At 35.0% G+C, this 22752-nt stretch overlaps 1 protein-coding gene across 1 annotated transcript in view; it reads right to left on the bottom strand.

The window, feature by feature from the left end:
• ABCE1 (ATP binding cassette subfamily E member 1) overlaps positions 1 to 22752 on the bottom strand; it is a 28588-nt gene that overhangs the window by 5413 nt on the left and 423 nt on the right. The window contains exons 2-11 of the mRNA XM_046656946.1: positions 16647 to 16780; positions 15457 to 15542; positions 12921 to 13018; positions 11807 to 11924; positions 11304 to 11441; positions 11072 to 11141; positions 10733 to 10829; positions 9710 to 9799; positions 4644 to 4765; positions 2545 to 2766 (exon numbers count right to left, since the gene is read on the bottom strand). Coding sequence (XP_046512902.1) covers positions 2545 to 2766; positions 4644 to 4765; positions 9710 to 9799; positions 10733 to 10829; positions 11072 to 11141; positions 11304 to 11441; positions 11807 to 11924; positions 12921 to 13018; positions 15457 to 15542; positions 16647 to 16749 — 1144 coding nt within the window. The 5' untranslated portion in view covers positions 16750 to 16780. The remainder of the gene's footprint in view (positions 1 to 2544; positions 2767 to 4643; positions 4766 to 9709; positions 9800 to 10732; positions 10830 to 11071; positions 11142 to 11303; positions 11442 to 11806; positions 11925 to 12920; positions 13019 to 15456; positions 15543 to 16646; positions 16781 to 22752) is intronic.

The following is a 22752-nucleotide window of genomic DNA, read 5'->3' as shown; positions in this document are numbered from 1 at the left end:
GTTTTAATTGAGAAATTAGTTTTAAAGATATACACTGAGATTACTGAATTCTGAAAGTTATATAGAAAAATACTTGTATGATTCAGTTCTCCAGTATCACTCTAGACTAATTAGGAGAAATATAAACTAGTTAAAGCTTATAATGACCATTTTAATAAATGGTAGGTCTATAAAGTCTAAGTCCTGGGTTACTTTTAAAAGACTTAGTTAAAATAATGCACACAATTTATTAAGAGAGTATACTGCTGTTATGATTGATACCATCATTTATAAAGTCCATTTACATAAAATATTGAAGTTAATTTCAGAGCAGTTAAAAATTCCTCTATTAACTAAAGATTGATACATTGCAACAATCCTCATAAAAAGTTTTTCTTTTACAATTTTGTAAGCTGTAAGTATACAACTGAAATCTTTTTTTAAAATCATGAAAGCAATACCAGATACTTGGTACTCAAATTCATCTCACAGTTATATTTATGACAGCAATCTAATATTAAAAAACGCTGGTGAGGGGCCAGCCCAGTGGTGCAGTGGTTAGATGTGCACATTCTGCTTTGGCAGCCCAGAGTTCACCGGTTTGGATCCCGGGTGCAGATATGGCACCGCTTGGGCAGGCTATGCTGTGGTGGGCGTCCCATATGTAAAGTAGAGGAGGATGGGCATGAATGTTGGCCCAGGGCCAGTCTTCCTCAGCCCAAAAAAAAAAATGCTGGCGATATAACTATTTACAAAAGTAGACTAGCCTAAATTTAAAGTAAGAAAAGCTCCAAATGGAAGAGTGTAAGGAAAAAATTTTAAACTCGATTGCTTCTGAATTACCAATTTATCTTTATCCTCTCCTTCCTAGTCAGTTTCCAAGACGAATAAATGCTCTATCAATTTATATAAAGAAAAACCAGCTTAGAAAAACATCTTATTTTCACTGAAAGTTACAAACCAAAATAGGAAATATGAACTTGACTGAATGACAGTGAGACTAAATCATACAATGTCACCAAATGTCAACTACACTGAAAAATGTATGGATTCACTCAATGACATTCTTCACAGAAATAGAACAAAGAATCCTAAAAATCACAGGGGGCAACAAAAGACCCTGAATTACTAAAGCAATCCCGAGAAAAAAAGAACAAAGCTGGAGGCATCACAATCCCTGACTTCAAAATATACTACAAAGCTACAGTAATCAAAACAGCATGGTACTGGTACAAAAACAGGCACACAGATCAATGGAACAGAATCGAAAGCCCAGAAATAAGACCACACATCTACGGACAGCTATTCTTTAACAAAGGAGCAAAGAACATACAATGGAGAAAGGAAAGTCTCTTCATTAAATGGTGTTGGGAAAACTGGACAGCCACATGTAAAAGAATGAAAGTAGACCATTCTCTTACGCTATTCACAAAAATAAACTCAAAATGGATCAAAGACTTGAAGGTAAGACCTGAAATCATAACACTTCTAGAATAAAATACAGGCAGTACACTCTTTGACACTGCTCTTAAAAGGATCTTTTTGGACACCATGTCTTCTCGGACAAGGGAAAGAGAAGAAAGAATAAACAAATGGGCCTTCATCAGAGTAAAGAGCTTCTACAAGGCAAGGGAAAACAGGATTGAAACGAAAAGACAACCCACCAACTGGGAAAAAATATTTGCAAATCCTATATCAGACAAAGGGTTAATCTCCATAATATATAAAGTATTCACACAACAGCAGCAAAATCAAACAACCTGATCAAAAAATGGGCAGAGGATATGAACAGACATTTCTCCAAAGAAGATATAAAGATGGCCAATAGGCACATGAAAAGATGCTCAACATTACTGATCATCACGGAAATGGAAATCAAAACTACACTAAGACATGACCTTATACCCGTTAGAATGGCTATAATAACCAAGACAAAAAATAACAAATGTTAGAGAAGTTAGGGAGAAAAAGGAACCCTCACACACTGCTGGTGGGAATGCAAACTGGTATCAGCCACTATGGAAAACAGTATGGAGATTTTTCAAAAAACCAAAAATAGAAATACCTATATGATCCAGCCATCCCACTACTGGGTATCTATCCAAAGAACTTGAAATCAACAATTCAAAGAGACTTATGCACCCTTATGTTCACTGCAGCAATACAAAAAAAATGACAAAATTGTCCCATTCACAACAACATGGATGGACCTTGAGGATATTATGTTAAGCAAAATAAGCCAGATACACAAATACTGTATGACTGCACTCATATGTGGAAGATAAACACATGGACAAAGAACTATTTAGCGCTTACCAGGGGGAAGGGAGGTGGGGAGTGGGCACAAAGGGTGAAGGTGCACACCTATAAGATGACTGACTAATAATAACTTACAACTGAAATTTCACAACGTTGTAAACTATCATAACCGCCCCCCCACCCCCCAAAAAAGTATGGATTCAATCCAGCTCCCAGACTGACTGAGTCAAAGTTTTTCAGGGAATAGTTAAAACGAATGGATAGAAAGAACAGACTTTCAAATATCACAAAATAAGGAAAACTTACCATTTTCCCCCAACATCACCATGATTTCAGAATCTGTAAACTCTCCAGCTACAATTGTTAGCTCAAACTCTCCCATCTTTTTCTTCATCCCGGGATATTTATACATACACATCTTTTTAACTTCTTCTTCATTTGCTGTCTCAGCCACTTTAAAAACAAGTGATGCATCTCTGAATCTCAAGTTCTCTGTCGGAACGTAGCCATCCAAAAAAATGTTTATGCCTGTCGGAAAATCATTGACAAGAGATTAGTAAAGATCAATTAAAGATTAAACATTTTATACAGCAAGAAATTATCATATAAGCCAAAATCCTAAACTCTCTTGGGAGCAATCTACACATAGATTTTAAATTTCTGTGGATTTATGATAACATGCAGTGATAACATGATGTTTTATGTATCTAATGCAAGTTTAAATAACTCATGCATGCCCTATGTTCACTGCAGAATTATTTCACTAGCCAAGATATGGAAGCAACCTAAGTGTCCATTGATAGATGAATGGATAAAGACGTGGTATGTGTGTGTGTATATATATATATATACACACACAATGGAGTATCACTCAGGCATAAAAAAAATTAAATTCTTGCCATTTGCGACAACATGGATGGAGTGAGAGGGTATTATGCTAAGTGAAATAAGTCAGAAAGAGCAAGACAAATACCATATGACTTCACTTATATGTGGAATCCAAAAAACAAAACAAACGACAAAACAGAAAGAGCCTCAAAGATAGAGAAAACAAACCGGTGGTTGCCAGAGGGGAGAAGAGTAGGAGGACAGAACAAATAGGTGAAGGAGATTAAGAGATATAAACTTCTAGTTATATAATATTTTAATAACTTTACATGGTGAGAGATGGTAACTAGACTTATGCTGATCATTTTGTAATGTATAAAAATGTCTAATCACTATGTTGTACACCTGAAACTAATATTATACGAAAAATGACAAGTAAAAATGGAATATTTTCCTAGATTGACATAAAATGATACAAAATAGTTTGGGAAATAATTTTTCAAATAAACAATTTGAGTTAGAGTATTCATTTTCACATGAGACAAAACTACATACTGAGGTTACAATTTACTGTGGTGTTTTCAGATTAATTTTGTAGGTTTGTAAGAAATTTATAATAATGAACTAACTTCATTTAACATTTTTTTGGGCTTTACTGTTCAAAGATAAGCACCATTATCTAAACAGATTTTAGTAACTGAAAGTAAACTAAAATATTGTACATGAGAATTTCTCCACACAACTTGTTAAAATCCACAGTGGCAGACACACAAAAATGAAAAAGGTTATTTGGGAAACAATGAAAAGATTGTTTTAAAGTGTTTCTATACAAAAGTGAAATAAGAAAAAGTTAGTAGCTAAAGTTTTGGAAGGTCTTGAAAGAAAGCCTAAGACTGTTACTCATTTCATCTGGAGTTGAGAGCTGCATCAGGGGGCCTGTATCCTTAGCCTAAAACATAGGCATTCAATAAATATTTGCTGACAGAATAAATAAATAGATACATTTACTCTGCCAAAACTAGCATGTTTTTGATCTTGGACTACTTAAAAATTTTAAGTGTGAGGTTAAAAAATTAATACCCCAAATTAAAACATAAACTGGAAGAAGCCTTAGTGGCCATTTAGTCAAAGTGCCTAAAAGTCTTATTAGACTTTTGGACAGTCTTATTCCCACACACTTAAGATACAGATAAATTTCAAACATGAAAACAAGATGAGCACTAAATGAATTTTAAGAGTTTCACTACTGGTATTGGCCTGTCAAAGATAAAAGTTGAAGACGCCAATGATGCTGAAGTCAAAATATAAAAGAAACTTTTAATACAGCAAGTTGATAAAGCATTTCCACCCACCCCAACAGAAAATTCTCCAAAAAGAGGTTTTGTATAACAACTGATATATATATGTATATATCCTTACATATACATTCTGTTCAGTGAGTAAATTCCATAAGACTGGAGTTTTGGATAAATAATATTATAGCAACATGTAACTACTTAACATCAACAATAATATATTTTCTAAGCAACAGAGTGAAAAAAAAATACAGCATTTATGAAAACAGTTTTTCAAGTTACCTTCTCTTACACTAAAAGGCATAGTGACAACACCATAAGCACTTGGTACGCCATATAAACAGCAGATGAAGTCAGAGAGATAGTCTAATACACTTAGATCATGTTCCACCACAATGATATATCTGAAAATCAACATAGATTTTTATTTTTAAATGTAATATAACATACATAATTAAAATTATATTCAATTATAATTAAAACTCAACTTTTTTTACTATAGAATAAACTTCAGGAAAATAGATGTATTTTTAAATTAAGTGTAAAGACCATATTAAGCAAAAGCCATAAAACATTTTCTTTAAGACTCATTATCAATGTTCATATTTCAAAATGTTTACCTAAACTAAAAGAAAACAAGTTAATATGAAAGAGTTTATGGATACACGAAATGTGTTTTGCTAATAAAGAACGTACTTTTAAACTTTACAAAGTAGAAACAAATATAACAGACTTAAAGCAGATGTAGCCTAAACCGTTTATGCTATTCAACATGGGCTCAATTCAAGAAGGGCTTATGCATTAAGCCCTTCTACTTGTCCTGTCTCATGCTAGCTATAGTAGAGGATACATAAAAAACATGACAGAGAACCTTAACCAGAGAACTTTCAATTTTGCTGGGGAAAGTAAGGAATAGATACGAAACAACAGCAAAAGATGACATAGCAAAATATGTTCTACAGATAAAACCAAGAGGTCAGAAAGGAAATAGGTTAGTGTGTACTGGAGCACTTTATAAATGGGATGGGATATGACATGACTTTTGAAGTGATAAGAAAAAGTATTGTTAGTGTAGAAACTATTAGACAAGTCATGAAGCTTTTATGCAGCACTTTATTCCTATTCAACTTAGTTCAATTTGTTCAAAAAGCAATGTCCTGCAAACATATCAAATTCCAACTTTATTTATCAGCTTCCTGTACAAATAAAAATTCTCCAGATTTGTATTAATGGAATCATCACTCCCATAAAAAGTGACATTTTATTCACAGTGATCTATATTTTAAATTGTCAAGTGTGTGAACTCTTAACAATGTCTTGTGTCTATTTCACCCTTCTCTTCCTCTGCCTAAATTCTAGTTCAGGCTCTCATTATGTTCCTTCCAATATTGCAACAGACTTTTGACAAATCTCATTTTCTTCAGGTCCTCAGATGTGGCCTGCAGCTCCAAATGAAACATATAACATCCTTAAGACTTTTTTCAAAATCTTCCAAAACTTCAGCTATTATTTTCTCTTATTTCATATATATGTAGGACACACTGAAAAATGGATCTCTCATTGTTTCCTGAATAGTCCACTTTTCCATATTTGTATCTAAGGGCTATTCTCTCTCCTAAATGGTCTCATGCCTAAATCCTTACCTGCTGAAATCCGCCTTAACCCTCTGAGGTCCATCTCAAATCCTACCTTTGTAGGAACACCCTCCCTAATACGCAGATGAACTTTCTTTCCCCCACTCTTGAACTCTTGTAACTCTGAACTGATACTTGGACTTTGTTATTTGTGAGTACCCCTACAACTTGCCCATAAAACACCTTGAAGACAAACTATAATACATTTTAGCACCTCTATGATCTTTAGTCTTGTGCTATGTACCGAACAGATATTTAATAAAGTTGCTGAATGACAAAATGAAGAATTTGGACTTATGCTAATTGGCAATGGGGAAATTGGTAGGTTCTTAAACAGCATTGTCCAGTAAAACTTTCTGTGATTGTGGAAATGTTCTATCCCCATGTTGTCTCACGTGGTAGCAAGTAGCTACTTGGAACATGGAGCACTTGGAATGTGACTAGTGTGACTGAAGAAATAAATTTTTAATTTTAATTAAAATTAAAATAGCAACATACAGCTAGAGGCTACCGCACAGTTCTAGAATAAGAGAATGGTATGAAAAAAACACTTCAGAAAGATTAATCTGGCAAGAATTTTTTTTTTAGGAAGCTATCACAGTAATCCAGGTCTCAGGTGACAAAAGCAGGAATATAAAACAAGGTGGGGGCAAGCTTAATATAAACAGGAAATATTAAGAGGATATGTTTTCTACCATGAGGGTGCTAAGCATCAATAAAAACAGCAAATCACTCAAGTGAGCCAATACTCATCCTGCCTTGGTGTCTTTGTTGGCAATATTCCATTATCTGGAATAATTCTCTACTTTTTATCCTTAAAATCTTCAAAGCCCAGTGTAAAGCAGCATGCTATTATCGACTAGTTTTTAATTTGCTTTGAAAAGAAAAAAGTCAAATCTCCTTGATTTCCCTACCTTCAAATGAAGCTTATGCAAAAGTCCCCCAAAATGTAAAAAAGATTTAGGTGAGCTATTCTATTCTCTGAGGGTTTGGCAAGAAACAGAAATCTACAGCATAACGAGAAATCTATGCTGTGAATATTTACACTCTACAACTAATTTTGGGTTACTTATTGGTTTTTAATATCACTGAAGATCTTCTTAGAGGTCAAATTTAGAAAACCTATTGCATTATTATTCCGCTCTCCAATCTATCCTCTCTTTCTTGTTGTTTATGACCTTCAAAATTTTTTTTACAGCATTAAAGACTGAAAGTATACCTTGACATGCAGAATTTCAGGATGCACATATACTTCCTGTAACTTTTTATCATCAATCACTACAGAGATTAGTTTAACCTTATACCTATAAATAAGAACCAGTACATTTGTAAAAATGTCTAACAATAATTTCACTGACTCTGTCAATCTAATTTGTTTTGATGTGCCATCCCTATTACAATTAAAGTCACTGCCCTGTCAAATATAGGACTGTAGTGATTTGCCTAAATATTTACATACTGAGATACAGGTCACCTGGGTGTAGATTACTATCCTTTCAGTTCTCCTTTTTATTATGGTTAGGATGTTATTTGATGTTAAAAAAAAAAATTGTGTGTGCAGGCAGATATCTATAACTTTCATTTCAGTATAATAAAGAGGTATAAAAACATATCAAAAAAGCAGCTAGGGTGTATTCTTTCCTTTACCAGATTGTAAAGTCCTTGAAGACCGGGACTATATTTCATATTCTTTTTGAGGAAGATTAGCCTTGAGCTAACATCTGCTGCCAATCCTCCTCTTTTTGCTAAGGAAGACTGGCCCTGAGCTAACATCCATGCCTATCTTTCTCCACTTTATATGTGGGATGCCTACCACAGCATGGCTTGCCAAGGGGTGTCATGTCTGAACCCAGGATCTGAACCAGTGAACCCTGGGCCGCGAAGTAGAACATGTGCACTTAACCGCTGCGCCACTGGGCCAGCCCCTACATTTCATATTCTTACATTCCCCCAAGAGCCTATCATAACGCCCAGGCTATCTATGAAGTGAAAATTATGGGTACTATTTGGCCCAACTAGGGTTGTCTCTTTATCATTGATATACTAAGTTTCACTTCAAAGCATGTAGGTGAATCATTTGCTCCTTGAATCATAAGTTTTTCATGGCTTTATTTTTCAAAGTCCTATTAAGCTACATGTAAATAGTCTTTTCATTCCATTCTCCATGTCTCTGAACTTCCCTTACATATTTCAAACTCATTCTTTCTCTGCTGCATTCTGGTAATTTGTTCAGATCAACTTTTTCAGGTTTCTAATGTTCTTCTCTGCTGTCCCTAACCTATCTATAATCTGTCCAGTGAGCTTTCAAATGTCACGACTATACTGATTTCTAGATCTGTATGGGTTTTTTTTGAACATTTACCTATTGCTTGTAGTATCATATTCTTAGGGTTTGAATCCTTTTATGTTTTTATTTATTTTAAACATTATGTTATAGTCTCTTTGAGAATGTCACCTGAAGGTCTAATCCTGCTGTTTGTTGTCTACTGACTCATTTGCAGACAGTTTCCTCCTGTCATTTATAACCGTGGATTTGAGCTCACAAGTCTACCTCTAGGAATCTTGTGTGACCAGGGTTGAGGGCATACCCCTCCAGAGTGGTTTTATATTTGCTTCTGCTTGGTACAATAGGACTAAAGATTCTAGGATCCTCTTTTTGTGTTACTTTCTTGCCATGGAAGAGTTCTTAGACTCCCCTGGTTATATAAATTTCAATTCCATATCCAAGTGAGTCGCTGGTCCATGAATAGATTTGAAGGGAAGCCATCGCTCCAAGTCCGAAGAGCTCAGTGAGTGGCAGACATATGCTTCCTTGACATCTTCATGTGCTTGTGCTTTTGCTGAGAAAGCAGTCCTTTGAGAGTCCTTGCATTACATGTGTGATAATCCAACTTAAGGCCTTGCTTCTTGCCCACAAGTGGTTGTTAAAGCCCAAGACCTAATACAGAGATGAGCATCATCCCTCAGGAAAGCCATGTCCTTGTCTCTTCTCTTTATAGTTTTCTTTGGTTTTTGATCCTTAGGGATTTCTCTTGCTTTCTTCTAAGATCAGCCGTGTATTAAATCAGTCACTAAGCAGAGGCATAAAAAATCCTGGGCTCTGGTCACAGCTTTGCCATATAGTAAATTTGCAACCTAGAACAAATAACTAGCTTGTCTGACCTTAAACTTCTTCATCTGCAAAATGGGAATACCACCTAAACATCTTAACTTGTAAGATTACTATGAGAGGCTCAAATGAGATAATGGATTTAAAAACTCTCCAAACTACAAAGGCACCCCATAAATACAGGGTTTTTGTGATTACTTAACAGAGGTTATAAGAACTCTCTTGTGCTCAGAAAGATCCTGAACCAGAATTACTCCGGTGATCCTTATAATGTTTTAAATTTTCTGTGTGTTTGAGTGACATATCCATTTGAGGATCTGGTAAAAGCTAAGGATCTGCTTCCCAGAAATCCATACATATATGCTGGATTTGCGTATCATTTCAGAGTATTCCTAGGCTCTCTGAAACCAGGCATGGTACTAAGTGAATCTTACATTAAGAACCTCTGTTCTAGATAGAGGAAGGTAAATTCAAGTGGTAGCTCCAAATAACCAAGATGGAAAACATGCACGTGTATATGACACTGATGGTCCCTGTTTAATCTTTAGAAATCTGTAAAACTCCTCAAACAAAGTAACACAGGCATATACCAAATCTGTACTTACCTATCTGGATTTATTAGAGATCGTATAGTAATAGCAGCTTTTAATCGTTGCTTGACATCTAGGTAACTAGAAGGTTCATCAAACATGAAACTATGAAAAAGAAAAACAAATACAATAATTTGAGAGACAAATATGACAATTCTACCTTGCATATCATTTTAAAGCACTGTAATATAGTTTCTGATTTAACAACAACAAAAATCCCCTCTTATACTACTGAGGAGTCCACCCTGTAATGGTAAAAACTTTTGTATTTTGCTCAGAAGTAGAAGAAAAGAAATTATGAACAGCAGGACTGCATATTGAGTCTGGAGAGAGATTCCCAGATTAGGTTAATTTACCAAATGTTATCTCCTCAGGAAAAATATCCTGATATAGTCAGAAGTAATTCAGAGAGCTTATCTCTTATTAACTAAAGTGAGCTGCATTAATGCAAACACAGTTTTTGGAAAGGAGGGCATAGCACAAAATTACAGAATACTTTGTGTGAAGAAGAGCTAGCGTGCATTGGATGCCAGAGTAGAAATGCAGAAAAAGACGGGAGCAATAAATATCTGGGAGAAGAGAGGCAGTAGAAGGTAGGCAGGAAACTTGCCTTTTTCATTTCCCTTTTCTCTCCCACATGGCATGTCACCTTGACTTGGGGTAACCTAAAAAAACCTCATGTTCTACTTAAAGTATTTAAAAAACATGCTGGTCTGGTTGGAGAGCTTAAGTCTTAAAAAATATCCTTCTTATATACAAAAAGAATTTAAATAATAAGTGACTTCATATTAAAAAACTCTGGAACCCATAAGTTGTAAAGTACTTATCTTTATTTATTTATTTAGTTTTTTCTCCTGCGGGAATAACAAGGCGAATGGACAATGGATGTACAACTGCTTCAACCTCTTACCTCAAAAATTAGAAACTTAAGATCCAATTTCCATTAATTTCTTTCAAAACTACTGCTTTATTAGCAGCATTACAAATACAAACTCTACAATAAGGATTAAGATGTACAAAAGTTATAAAGAAACCTACATATCAGCTTTCTGTATGCAGACGACAGCACAAGCAAATCTCTGCAACTCTCCTCCTGAAAGATCTTCAACATTTCGTTCTTTTAGATGGGTTAAATCTACAAAGAACATAGAGGCATTGTCTTCAATGTTGTAAGTTTTATTTTATCTCTTCTAAGTAAAATGAATATTTCATGTCATTCTGGGTTTGAATGATATTTCAGTTGAAAACTGTATAACATATAAAGTAAATAATGACAATTACTAGAAATTTTCCCATTTATTTCAGTAATCCATACAAAGATTACTTTTATGAGTTAAGTTCAGGCCCTATTAAAACATACACAAAATAAACACTTACCCAGCTGTTGACATACAATTGCTTGTGTCTTTGTTTCATCCTTTCGGTCCAAAATAGATCCCACCGTCCCCTGTGATGATATACCAGAAGGAGTTACTACTATTTTCTATCAATATTAAAATTCTTCCAATATTATAAAGAGTTACAAAGTAAAATAAGTTTTCTTTGATATATCTTTTATACCTCTACCTATATCTAGAATGCATAAATTCCTCCTAAAAAGCAAACTGACCTTTGCAGCCTTGGGAATCTGGTCAACATACTGAGGTTTGATAATGGCTTTTAGGTCATCTTCTAGAATCTTGGTAAAGTAATTTTGCAATTCAGATCCACGGAAGTAAGTCAAAATTTCTTGCCAATCAGGTGGATCCTAGAAATATAGGTATAATTACATGAATTTAACAACACAATTGCAAAGAGGACGGCTGTTATACAAAATAGAACATATATCCAAATAGAATACTTCTGGCATCTAACTTAAGATTAGAAGTGGATTTAATTTCAAATCAAGGCATACCAACTCAACAGTTTAAGGATGCTCAGAATTATTAGCTATGTAGCATTAACAGATTTTAATTAAAAAGCAAGGACTTCCATCTATATGCAGTTTCTCAGAATTAATTCCACAAATAATCCTGAAAACAAGGACAGTAAAAGAAAAATCACACATACGCTCCTTCAAAGTCTCATAAAACCAACCCAAGACATTCATTTTTATAAGACGGTAATACATACATCATACTTTCCAAGGTTTGGCTTTTGCTTTCCTGCTAAAATTTTTAAAGCAGTTGACTTTCCAATACCATTTGTTCCAACTAATCCCAAAACTTCACCTGGACGAGGAATAGGCAACCTGTCATAAGCGTACAAAAATAAAACTCAGACTTAGGCAGAAAAAGTACCATAATATCTGAATGATCTATTTTAATCCACTTGCACTCCACACACATCCATTAATAAGCTAAGAGATATAGGCCAGATATTATTGGCTATTAGAAAAAAAGAAAAAGACAGCCAAGATTAACTTAAACTGTTAATTGTTAGAAATGCATCCATAACCAATATTACTCCAAATTTTATTTTCTCAATTTTCATTCAAAGTCCATTCTAAAGTATAACGATTCTTCTTTACATATAAGGCTTGGTTTTAATGTATAACAAAATGCTTTGCTACAAAATTACATAGCAGGTGCAACCTCACACTGTCTCTTTTTAATTTTGACCTGCCACTTACTTACAAGGAGAGAAGTGCCACATCAACCAGAAATATTCCACTTTATTCTCCCTGCTGCAGTAGGCCCCTTAAAGCTGGCAGGTTGAGAAATACCTTTTTATTAGTTAAATCTAGACTCCCAGATTCAAAATATTAGTGTTCAGCAGATTAAATCTCAAAGAACTCCTGTGATTTAACAATCTATCTCCAAGTTCAGAGTAATATTCTCTGTAGATCATGAGATTAATAGATAAATAAAATCAAACACAAATTCCATTAAACGTTATTTTGGGGATAAGGGTATTTAAATAACTGTGATTTGCAAATCCAATTGTATATTAGATTCACTTGGGGGCTTTTTCAACTTACTGAGGTCCAGACTCTACATTCAGAGATATGACATAATTCAACTGGGCTGAAGGCTAGGCATTAGCAATTTAAAAAAGACCCCCAGGTAATTCTAATGTTAGCCAGAATGAACCACTGACATATTTAATATGATTCTGCATGATAATATTGTATTTCTCTTTAATGGATGATGAATACCACTTTTTTCCATTTTTGCATTTCTCTGAAAATTCCAAATGTATTTTACTCTTGACTGAAGTAAAGAGAAATGTTGACTTGAAAATATACCTGTGAAGTTTGAAGGCATTGGCACAATATCGATGTGTTGTTTCTTTTTCCAAGTTGCTTGGTAAATTGACAATTGATAAGGCGCCAAAGGGGCATTTCTGTTGTTTAAAGTAAAGAATTAATTTTTAGAAAGATACAAATGACTAAAATGGATAGATTAAGAATTTTTCATATGCAATCTTCCAAACATGGGAGTTTCACAAAGATGTAAAGTATTGTTTCATTTCCTTTTCTTTTTCACTTAAAGAATAAAAGTTAAGTTCCATGAAGGCAAGAATCCTATCAACTAATTTTGTATTCCCCTTAGTGACTGGCCTAATCTTAGACATTTAATGTGTGTTTAATATTTATGAAAAACCTTACAGAACTTGAGCAATTTTTGGTCTATGTGTGTGTTTTCTACATTACTAGACAGAAGGCTAAGGCAAGATAAAACATGGCTACTGAGTATACGATTTCATATTCAGTCCATGACAGATGCTTTCCCTCTACTTCCTTCTTCCTGTCTTTGTATGCCTCCTCTTCTACCTTGTAAAGTCCTCTAAGGTCATGGATTGTACCTTTTTTTGGCCTATTTATGTCCCACCAAGAGCTAGCATGATAAGTGCACAGAGCAAGGATTAATGTCTTTCCATTGTGAATTTTAACCACACCATATGAAAAAGATGCTTCATATGGCAACTAAGTAAATTCACATTAAAAAAAAAGTTGAACTTATTCAAATAACAGTTGACTATCAATCAGATAAATGCCCAAGGGACAAGAATGGCAACAACTGGAAGGTCATTTAAGAGTGGTATTGTTGCTAGAAAAATTTCTCAGGAGTACAGATAACTATAACTGGACAGATAAAGGTACACCCAAAAAGAATAGCCTCAGATTAGAGATTTAGCAGAACTGTTCACTGAGTTCAGGGGACCAATTAAAAAGTCTCTGCACATAAAGATTTCAGTGAATTCTCATTTCATAAAAGAATATGGAGAATTAAAAAACAAAAACAAAACTCATTATCTAACAAAGTAATTACCACCCTCTAACCAAAACTACTAATTCTTTTTCTCATTTTTTTTTTCAATTTTTTTTTTCCAGGAAGATTAGCCCTGAGCTAACATCTGCCACCAAACTTCCTCTTTTTGCTGAGGAAGGCCGGCCCTGAGCTAACATCCGTGCCCATCTTTCTCTATTTTATGTGGAATGCCTGCCACAGCATGGGCCAGCAAGCATTGCGTAGGTCCGCACCTGGGATTCGAACAGGTGAACCCCAAGCCATGGAAGGGGAACTTGCAAACTTAACCGCTGTGCCACCAGGCTGGCCCCAAAAACTATTGATTTTTTACATAAAATATTCTTCTGCAAATGAGGTTATCTCTATTTACAGAATTCTCTATTATTCCATCAATGCATATAAAATGCTTATAGGCTACAATAATTTAAACTTCTCTAAATATACAAGGAAAAAATATCCATACTGTCCATATATGAGGTTCATATCTAAGTATCTCAGTGTTTGGGGGTATATATTACTCCCACTCCCAAAAAGATTCATCACATTAGTATCTTTTCAGCCACTGAAGTGCATGCCCCAAATTTTGGAATTTCAATTTTCAATAGCAGCAAAGAAAAAAAATAGATAACATACTGTTCAAAATCAGATTTCCAGCACCCAGAACATTGGCAGGTACATAATAAGAGATTAGTAAATCTCTTATTTACTAATAAGAAGGAATGTCTCCTGCTTATATTTTCAAAACAAGGGAAACACTTTCAGGTACCAATGAAATTTTTCCGGACACTTAACCGAGGATTCAGAAATTTCACCGAGGATTCAGAAACCAATGTAAAATACACATAAGCCTTTTTAGAATAAATAACAGGGTGGTATCCCTATTCTGGTAAAGTTCCTCTCTAAAATGCATTATCTACAAATAAAAATATCTTAATTAAGAACTTTATGCACTGGCTCTTAAATATCTTTTATGAAATAAAGTTGGAAATCCATCATTCTTAAGTCAAAAGCCCAAATCAAACTCTTCACTGCAACAAAAACTGACGTATTTTGAAAAAATTCACTATTGGGTTAAATCCAACATAGAAGCACGTATAATAGAGCAGAAGCAGCACTTAAGGATTAGGCTAAATCAAAAAATTTTTGGCTGTGTGCATTTCTATTTAAAAGGTGCAATTTAAAATTAAATACAGACCAAAAACGCATGTAATATGACTCATATTTTTTGTACTTATATTTCTAAAAAGTTCTGGTAAAGACATGCTGGAGAATGCCCTCATAAAAGGGTGAAAAAAAAGAAATTAATTTCGGTTGGAAATGGCTTTACAAAGTCGAGTATGGCAAGGATAACTTTTAAATAAGGTGGTTTAACTAATTAAAAGAGCAAGAATATTAGATTATTGATATAAGAACACCATTTTCCTATTGTTTTATATTTTGCCCCTTAAAAAATAGTTATAATGTATTCAGAGTTTTCAGATTTCATCTCCATGTTAGAAATTCGATCCAATAAATAAAATAAGCATTTACCTTAATACAAATACCACAACCAATGCAAAGAGTTTCAGAAATCCACGCTATTTTGCTCTGGGGTGTAACCTCTATGCATAATTTTCCTGGCAAAGGAAAAGACAGAATTAAGTCATTTTTCTTGACATTCTAATTTTCTGAACATTGTTATTTAGGCAATTCTGGTTCAAAATTTTCATACAGAAGCAGATTTTCAAAAACAAAGGCCACACAAAGAAATACATTTGAGATAATGTCTTAAATCAGTGTTTTGTGGGGATAGATTTCTGAATTTATTACTTGTATGAATACTCTTGTCAGGCAAGAGAGAGATGACTCCAATATGCTTATTTTGTTTAATTTACTACTGGAAAAGAAAATATGCTAGTGAAAATATAGCAGATCCTCTAAGTTTTATTTTTAAGCTGACTGACCTGAATATTTAATTCACAAAATATGCCTTGGAAGTGGTAATGTACATCAGAGAAAGGAATAAAATATGTTAGCTAAAGCAGTGAAGCTCCAGAAAGGAATGTAGCCATCTAATATACAGACAAAATTAAACTTGGCATTAAGAATATTAATAATGGAATTTCTGAATAGCATGGTAGACTATAACAGATGACATCTAAAGTTTCTCTTACAATTCAATAAACTTACACCTCCCGAGTACATTAAAGTAACAATTACTTTAACACAGCCCTTAAAGACTAACACAGCCCTTACAAAGAATGAATTGTAAATTTAATCTTGAAAACACAGCAAATCCTTATGAATTGTCATTCTTATTAAGCTCTTCTTTCTTGTTTTTTAAAATGAGAATACTATCAAATACAAACATATTGGCAGCCTTCTCTCGATGATTTAAACTAATTACAGGATTTTGCAGAACAGTAAGAATCTCAGTAACCTGAACTCTGGTTTGATTTTAGATTTAGTCAACTTTAAAATATATTAAACAATACAGTTTAAAAAAAATAGGATCATTTAATCATAAGGCAACTTTAAAATATATTAAACAATACAGTTTAAAAAAATAGGATCATTTAATCATAAGGCAACAAGAGAAATTTAGAAAAAAATGTGGTCTTATCTTTATATTTTAAAGAAACTAATGGGGAAAAAAAGTATATGCTAAAACCTGGAGAACTATGAAGCCAATTTATTTCTTCTGAAACCTCTGTTCTTAAATGATCCAAAGAATAGCTTACCCATTCGAACCACAGGGCAACTCTTTTTGCACTCCTGCCGACACTTCTTAGGTTTACACTTGTCATGGTTGACAATAGCAATTCTCGTCAATTTATCTGCCATAATTCTAAAGAAGTAAGAATATCCAGCTCTCCTATTAAAGAAAATTAACAAAATTATGGCACAGTCAATGCAATTAATTAAGAGAAATAAAGTTAGGAGGACATAAATTATCACTACATTCAGATATGATTATCTGGAAATAGGAAAAAAAACCTAGCAAAAGCAATAAAATAATTTAGTAAGGTTGGGAAAACAGAATTTTACAGATACACCATTCATCAGAAGACTTTTATAAAGAAAGAAAAAAACATTCTTTTCAAAAGTCACAAAAAAGAAAAGATCTAGGAATCAACTTAACAAGATATATGCACATTTGAGGAAACTTTCAAAACACCACTGAAAGACATATGAGACCTGAACAAACAGAACAACATGTTGTCTCAGTTTTTACAATAGAGAATAGTCAATATCAGAGACTTCAATCTTCCCTGAGGTTATACACTTAACCCAATCTCAAGGGGAAAGAAATAAACCAGACAAACCAAGTCTAAAGCTCTTATGTAAAAAGAAAGGAAGTAGTAATAGCTAAGAAAACTGAAAATGAGCAACGGGGACGTGGGAACCTAGACTTGAGAGATGGAAAAAAACGATATAAGGCCTCAGTAATTAATACTGATACCAGTGTATGAATACAGACTAAAAGACAGAATAGAAAGACCTGACGTGAAAACTAATACCTAAGATAAAGATGTTTATTCCCTCCCACGAACTAAGCATTACTTCATGTCTTACCCACCTGACTATGACACTACTGATACAAATGGCCAAAAATTATTAAGGTTATGGTTGTCATGTCGATCAACTAGAAAAAGTGAAAACTTCACTTTTCTGGGAATTTGTAATACAGCCAAATGAATTTTATGCTAACAGCACTGAAATGAAAAGGAGACCAAGTAACTCTAGCTATAGACTGTGCTCACTTTTAAAGCTTTTATGTCTTGATATTGTGCCATCAATTACACAGCTAAGGTCAAAGTGAACTTAAAAATCTTTCACAATATAGGGCTTAGTGACAGACATTAATATTCTTAGGATGGTGATTAAAGTAAATAATTCTAAAAAGTGCCTTAAAACTTCGGTTTATTCCAATATGTAATGAAACACCCTGAAGTCAAAAGACTATCCATCAACAAAGACATTCTGCTGGCTTTTTCTATCAATGACTACGATCCTGAATCCTGATTTTTCTTTGACAGACTGATTCTCTCCTTGTAGAACTCTCAACCCTTTCTCACACCCCTCAATATCATTAGGCTTGGAGGGAGCTAAGAGATCTTGCTCCTCAATGCTGCTCCCAGACTATTATTCTCTCTCTCCTCACTAAAAACAGTCAGCTTTTTGCCTCTCAGATCATCCAACTGCTTTAGTCATTACTCACCATTACATCACTCCCTCCCATTCTTTGAAGATTTCAGCCCTTGGCTAACTTTCACTCTCTCTTTTACAACTCCTGTCATAATTCTTGTGATTTCAACATGTTGAAAATCATAGATGATCCTTCCACCAATAGCCTGTCCTCTTGGTTCATGAACCTCTCTCCTCCAACGATCTTGGTCTTTCACCCTACCTGAGCCACCCATTCCTTGGGAGAAATCCTTGACTTCATCATTACCAATAACTGCAATCTTTCCATAAACTCCATTTCAAATACCCCATTCTCCAACCACTACTCCTATCTTTTCAGCTCACCACTCTGGTACACAACAATCCAACAACTCTTTGAACTCTCCCACTCCCCAGATCTACTATCACTATCTCTTGATTCTACCACATTTCCACTGTCCCTCAGTGCTTAGTATCTTCATTTCCCTCCATATCCAGCTCAAATTCCATTGTCAATCATTTACGCCCTTAACTACAACCCTGGTAAAACACAATTCTTCACCTGCACACATACAGCTGAAAATGGGTAGAGAAAAAAAACAAAGCCATGTAGACTAGTGTCATCTCAAGTGAACCCTTATGCCAACCAGCAATCACACTATATGTATTTCCTTAGCTAAGTCCATTTGCACACTAAAAGGCATCTGCTAAGGAGAATGTTCCAATAATTCTCTATTTTGTCTTTCACACCATCATTCTCTCCACTGGGTTACTCCCATCAGCATTCAAACATTCTGTTATCTGACCCCATCTTCCGCCACTGCTTTATTTCTCCTTCTGCTAATAGCCAAGACTATCTGAAAGAGTTGCCTGTAGTCAGTGTTTCAAATTTCTCTGTAATCCATTCCAGGCTTTAGTGCCCATCATTCCATCAAAACAGCTAGTCAGGCCATAACTGTTCTTTATCTGGCTAAAACAAATGGTTATAATTACCAGTCCTTAATTTACCCTATTATCTAACCTATTACGTCTGACACAAACTACAACTTTTTCCTACTAGATAGAAACCCTTCCTTAATTTGGTTCTGGTATACAGCACTAATAATGCTTTTCCTTCTACTTTCCTGGTCACTCCTCATGTCCTAGGTTCCTAAAACTTGACAGTGCTCTAATACTTGGTCATATTTTCTATCCATCCTCATTCTGTAAGGTATTCTATACTAGTCTCATGGCTTTAAATCCTATTTATATGCTGCCAGCTCTCAAATTTCTCTCTCTAGTCAGGACACCTCTTCTAACTCTAAACTTGTATATCTATCTACCCACCCACCTAACGTCTTTTTTTAAAGGTCTAATATGCATTTGCCAAACTGAGCTCCTAAAATCCCCACCCAAATTTGCTTTTCTAGCAGCCTTGTTCATTCTGTTAAATGACCACTTCAGTCTTCCATTTACTCAAAATCCTTGAAGTTATTTTTCACACGCCACAACAGCAAATTCTGTCAAATTTACCTTCAAAATACATCCAGAATCTGACTTCTCATGACTCTGGTCTAAGCCATTATTATTTCTTATCAGCATTACTCTAATAGCTTCCTAATCTCTCTCTTTGCTTCTACTCTTACCTCCTTCTATTCCAACTCTTCACAGTTCATTCTCAATATAGGAATCAGAATGATCCTTTTAAAGTGTAAAGCAGATCATGGCACTCCTCTACTGAAAATCCTGCAATGGCTTCCCTACTCACTGAGTAAAAGCTGAAGTCCTTAAAATAACCAATGAGGCACTGATCAACCTCTGTTAACTTCCTGATCTCATCTCCAACTACTCTAGCTCTTGTTCATTCTGCTCCAGCCACAACGGTTCCTTGCTGTTCTTAGCACATGCCAGACACGCTCCTGCTTCAGGATCTTGGCATTTTCTGTTCCCTCTGCCTATAATGCTAGTTCTTAGCACATGCCAGACATGCTCCTGCTTCAGGATCTTGGCATTTTCTGTTCCCTCTGCCTATAATGCTATTTCCACTTGTGAGTTAAATGGCTCACTCCCTCAAGTCTTTAATGTTTATTTCTCAGTGAGCTTTTTCTAACTATATAACCAAAAAACATACCCAACTGCCTTTCTGTCCCTATACTATGTGACAGAGTATATATTTCATATATATGTATATATAGTATATACATAGTACACATACTACGTCATACATATGTACGGTATATTTCATATACATATACGTATATATATGGTGTATGGACACACTTATCCTGCGTGTGTATATATGTATCATATATTCTCTTTTTCTCTACATACACAGACAATATTTTTCCCTCCCCAAGTAGAATGTATTCCATCATGAGGGTAGAGATTTTTTTGTGTGTGTGAGGAAGACTGGCCATAAGTGCTGATCTTCCTCTATTTTATGTGGGATGCTGCCACAGTGTGGCTTGACAAGCGGTGCTAGGTCCGCACCTGGATCCGAACCTGCAAACCCTGGGCTGCTGAAGCTGAGCAAACGAACTCAACCACTATGCCAGTGGACCGGCCCCATGAGGGTAGAGATTTTTGTCTGTTTATTTATCCCAGTAGCTGGACCAGTGCCTAGCACATAGTAGGAGCTCAAACATTTCTAATGAATGAATGAGAAAATGAATTTAAATAAAGTAAATAATTTTCCTATAGGTTATAACTTCAGAAATCTTGCAAGTTACCAATATTTTATTGTGACTGTTACCCACTAAAGCATATATTGAAAAAAAAAAATCACCCAAAAGGAGACTAAATATTTATGCTATAAACAGTTATGCTAACTAAGAGGTTCACATTACCCCTTTGAAACCTCTCAAAACTAGTCTAGGCCTCATAAAGATTAGAACAGGAAGAAATTAAATGACTTTTGAATTGCTACAAAAAAGCTATCACTCTGGAAGTGACAACTCCCTAAAAACTGAAGATTCTTTAGTTAGCTATTAAAATAAAACTGGTGATCATACAAATTACCTGGTGAATGAGTATAATGAATTCTCCTTGACAGGACATATCTTTTATCATGAAACTGCTTAAATTAAACCTTATTTCTCCCAAACTATAAAATGTTTCATCTAACATTTCAAACCATTTTAAAAACCAAGTGACTGTAACAGAAAATTTTTACAGAAGAATAAAAACATACCAGAAATGGCTAATAAGCTGATTTACATAAAAAACAGTGATAAATTATAATACATTTAGGGAAAATGAATATAGATTCTTTGTAGAACTGTGAATTAACTGTGTAAACACTATTAATTAAATTTCTACATTAGTTTCAAGAATTGGGGAAGGGGGATCCCACTTTCTTTTTCAAGAAGGATACACCACAGTAAAGCTTGGAAGGGAAGAGTATAGTAACAGACTCCTGAGAACAAAGACGGTTTTAAATGTATTTCAAATCTGCAAACAAACTGTGTTCAAAATAGGTACTCAAACAATGACCCTCACTGTCATTCTTCCAGCTGGGAGGAAAAAAGGAAGTGAGGCATACAGGGAAAGCATTTGCAGTCTATGACCCAAATTATTATAACGCTGTGTCAAAGCTTTTAAAGGACTGCTGTTAACAAATGATGCTTGATATCATGTGAAACATTCTAACCTATACTTACTGTAGATTATTAGTCTAATAAAACATGTAAGTCGGGAGTGGTGCACAACTCTTATTTCAGAATTTTAATTTAGAAGGGACACTAAATTAATATTGCTTTCTTTATTTCCCCCTAAATGTTCTTCCTAAAAATTTTTTTCCAGGGAGAACAAGGTTTTTAACTAACCCCTCCTCTCCCCCCCCCCCGGCCCCCCCCCCTCCGCCCCCACACACAAACCCTTTTGGTTCAAATACAGATAAGAGCCCTTGGTTAACACTGACAAAGCATTACTGTCAGGTAGCTGGTAGAGAATGAATATTCTCAGTATATGGAACAGATGCACTGAAGACTGCAGCACAAACGCCACTATCATAAATGCCTACTTGGTAGTCCTATGGAAGAGAGGGTTAAAAGAAAAACCAAAAAAACCCATTATTTTAACAGTTATTTCTCAGTCTTACCGACTTCACTACAGAAAAAAAGAGAAGACAGGCCTATGTAGTTTATGGGATGTGGGAATCGGCTTTGGCCATCGTGCCTACAACGAACGAACTACTCACGAGAAAATAAAGGTATTTTGAGTAAAGACACCACCCTTGATCTCAAGGAGTTTAAGACCTAATAAAGACGAAAACGGATAAATCACTAAGGAGAAAAATGCTAAGTGCTATAAAAGCACAACAAAAAAGCTAAAGGCGTTCAACTGGCAGATGTCTTGGGATAACTCCAGTTATAGCTGAGGACATGTCACTCTAGGGGGACAGCAGAGCGACGTCTGGCGATCATTTCTATGAAAACTGGGAGTGGACACGGAGTATTCGAGTCCATGGCGGCAAGATGCCGTGACTCATTCCATAATCACCAAACGGTGGAAGAACAGGCCACGACTTTCCATAATCAAATACACACATGTGACAATATATCCATTTACTGTGCCAGGGGAAGGGCAGGGGTGTAGGGGATGCTGTTTAGTTCTGAATGTGCCTCCCTCTCGAGAAGGTTCAGCTCTAGGGTAGGAGCGGGGTAAAGGAGGAGTGGAGGCGGCGGAGGTTGGATCGCTGAG

This window comes from Equus quagga, chromosome 3 (assembly GCF_021613505.1).
Source record: "Equus quagga isolate Etosha38 chromosome 3, UCLA_HA_Equagga_1.0, whole genome shotgun sequence".
Classification (NCBI taxonomy): domain Eukaryota; kingdom Metazoa; phylum Chordata; class Mammalia; order Perissodactyla; family Equidae; genus Equus; species Equus quagga.
Note: the sequence above shows the minus strand (reverse complement) of the source record. Positions and strands in the feature narration are given on the sequence as shown.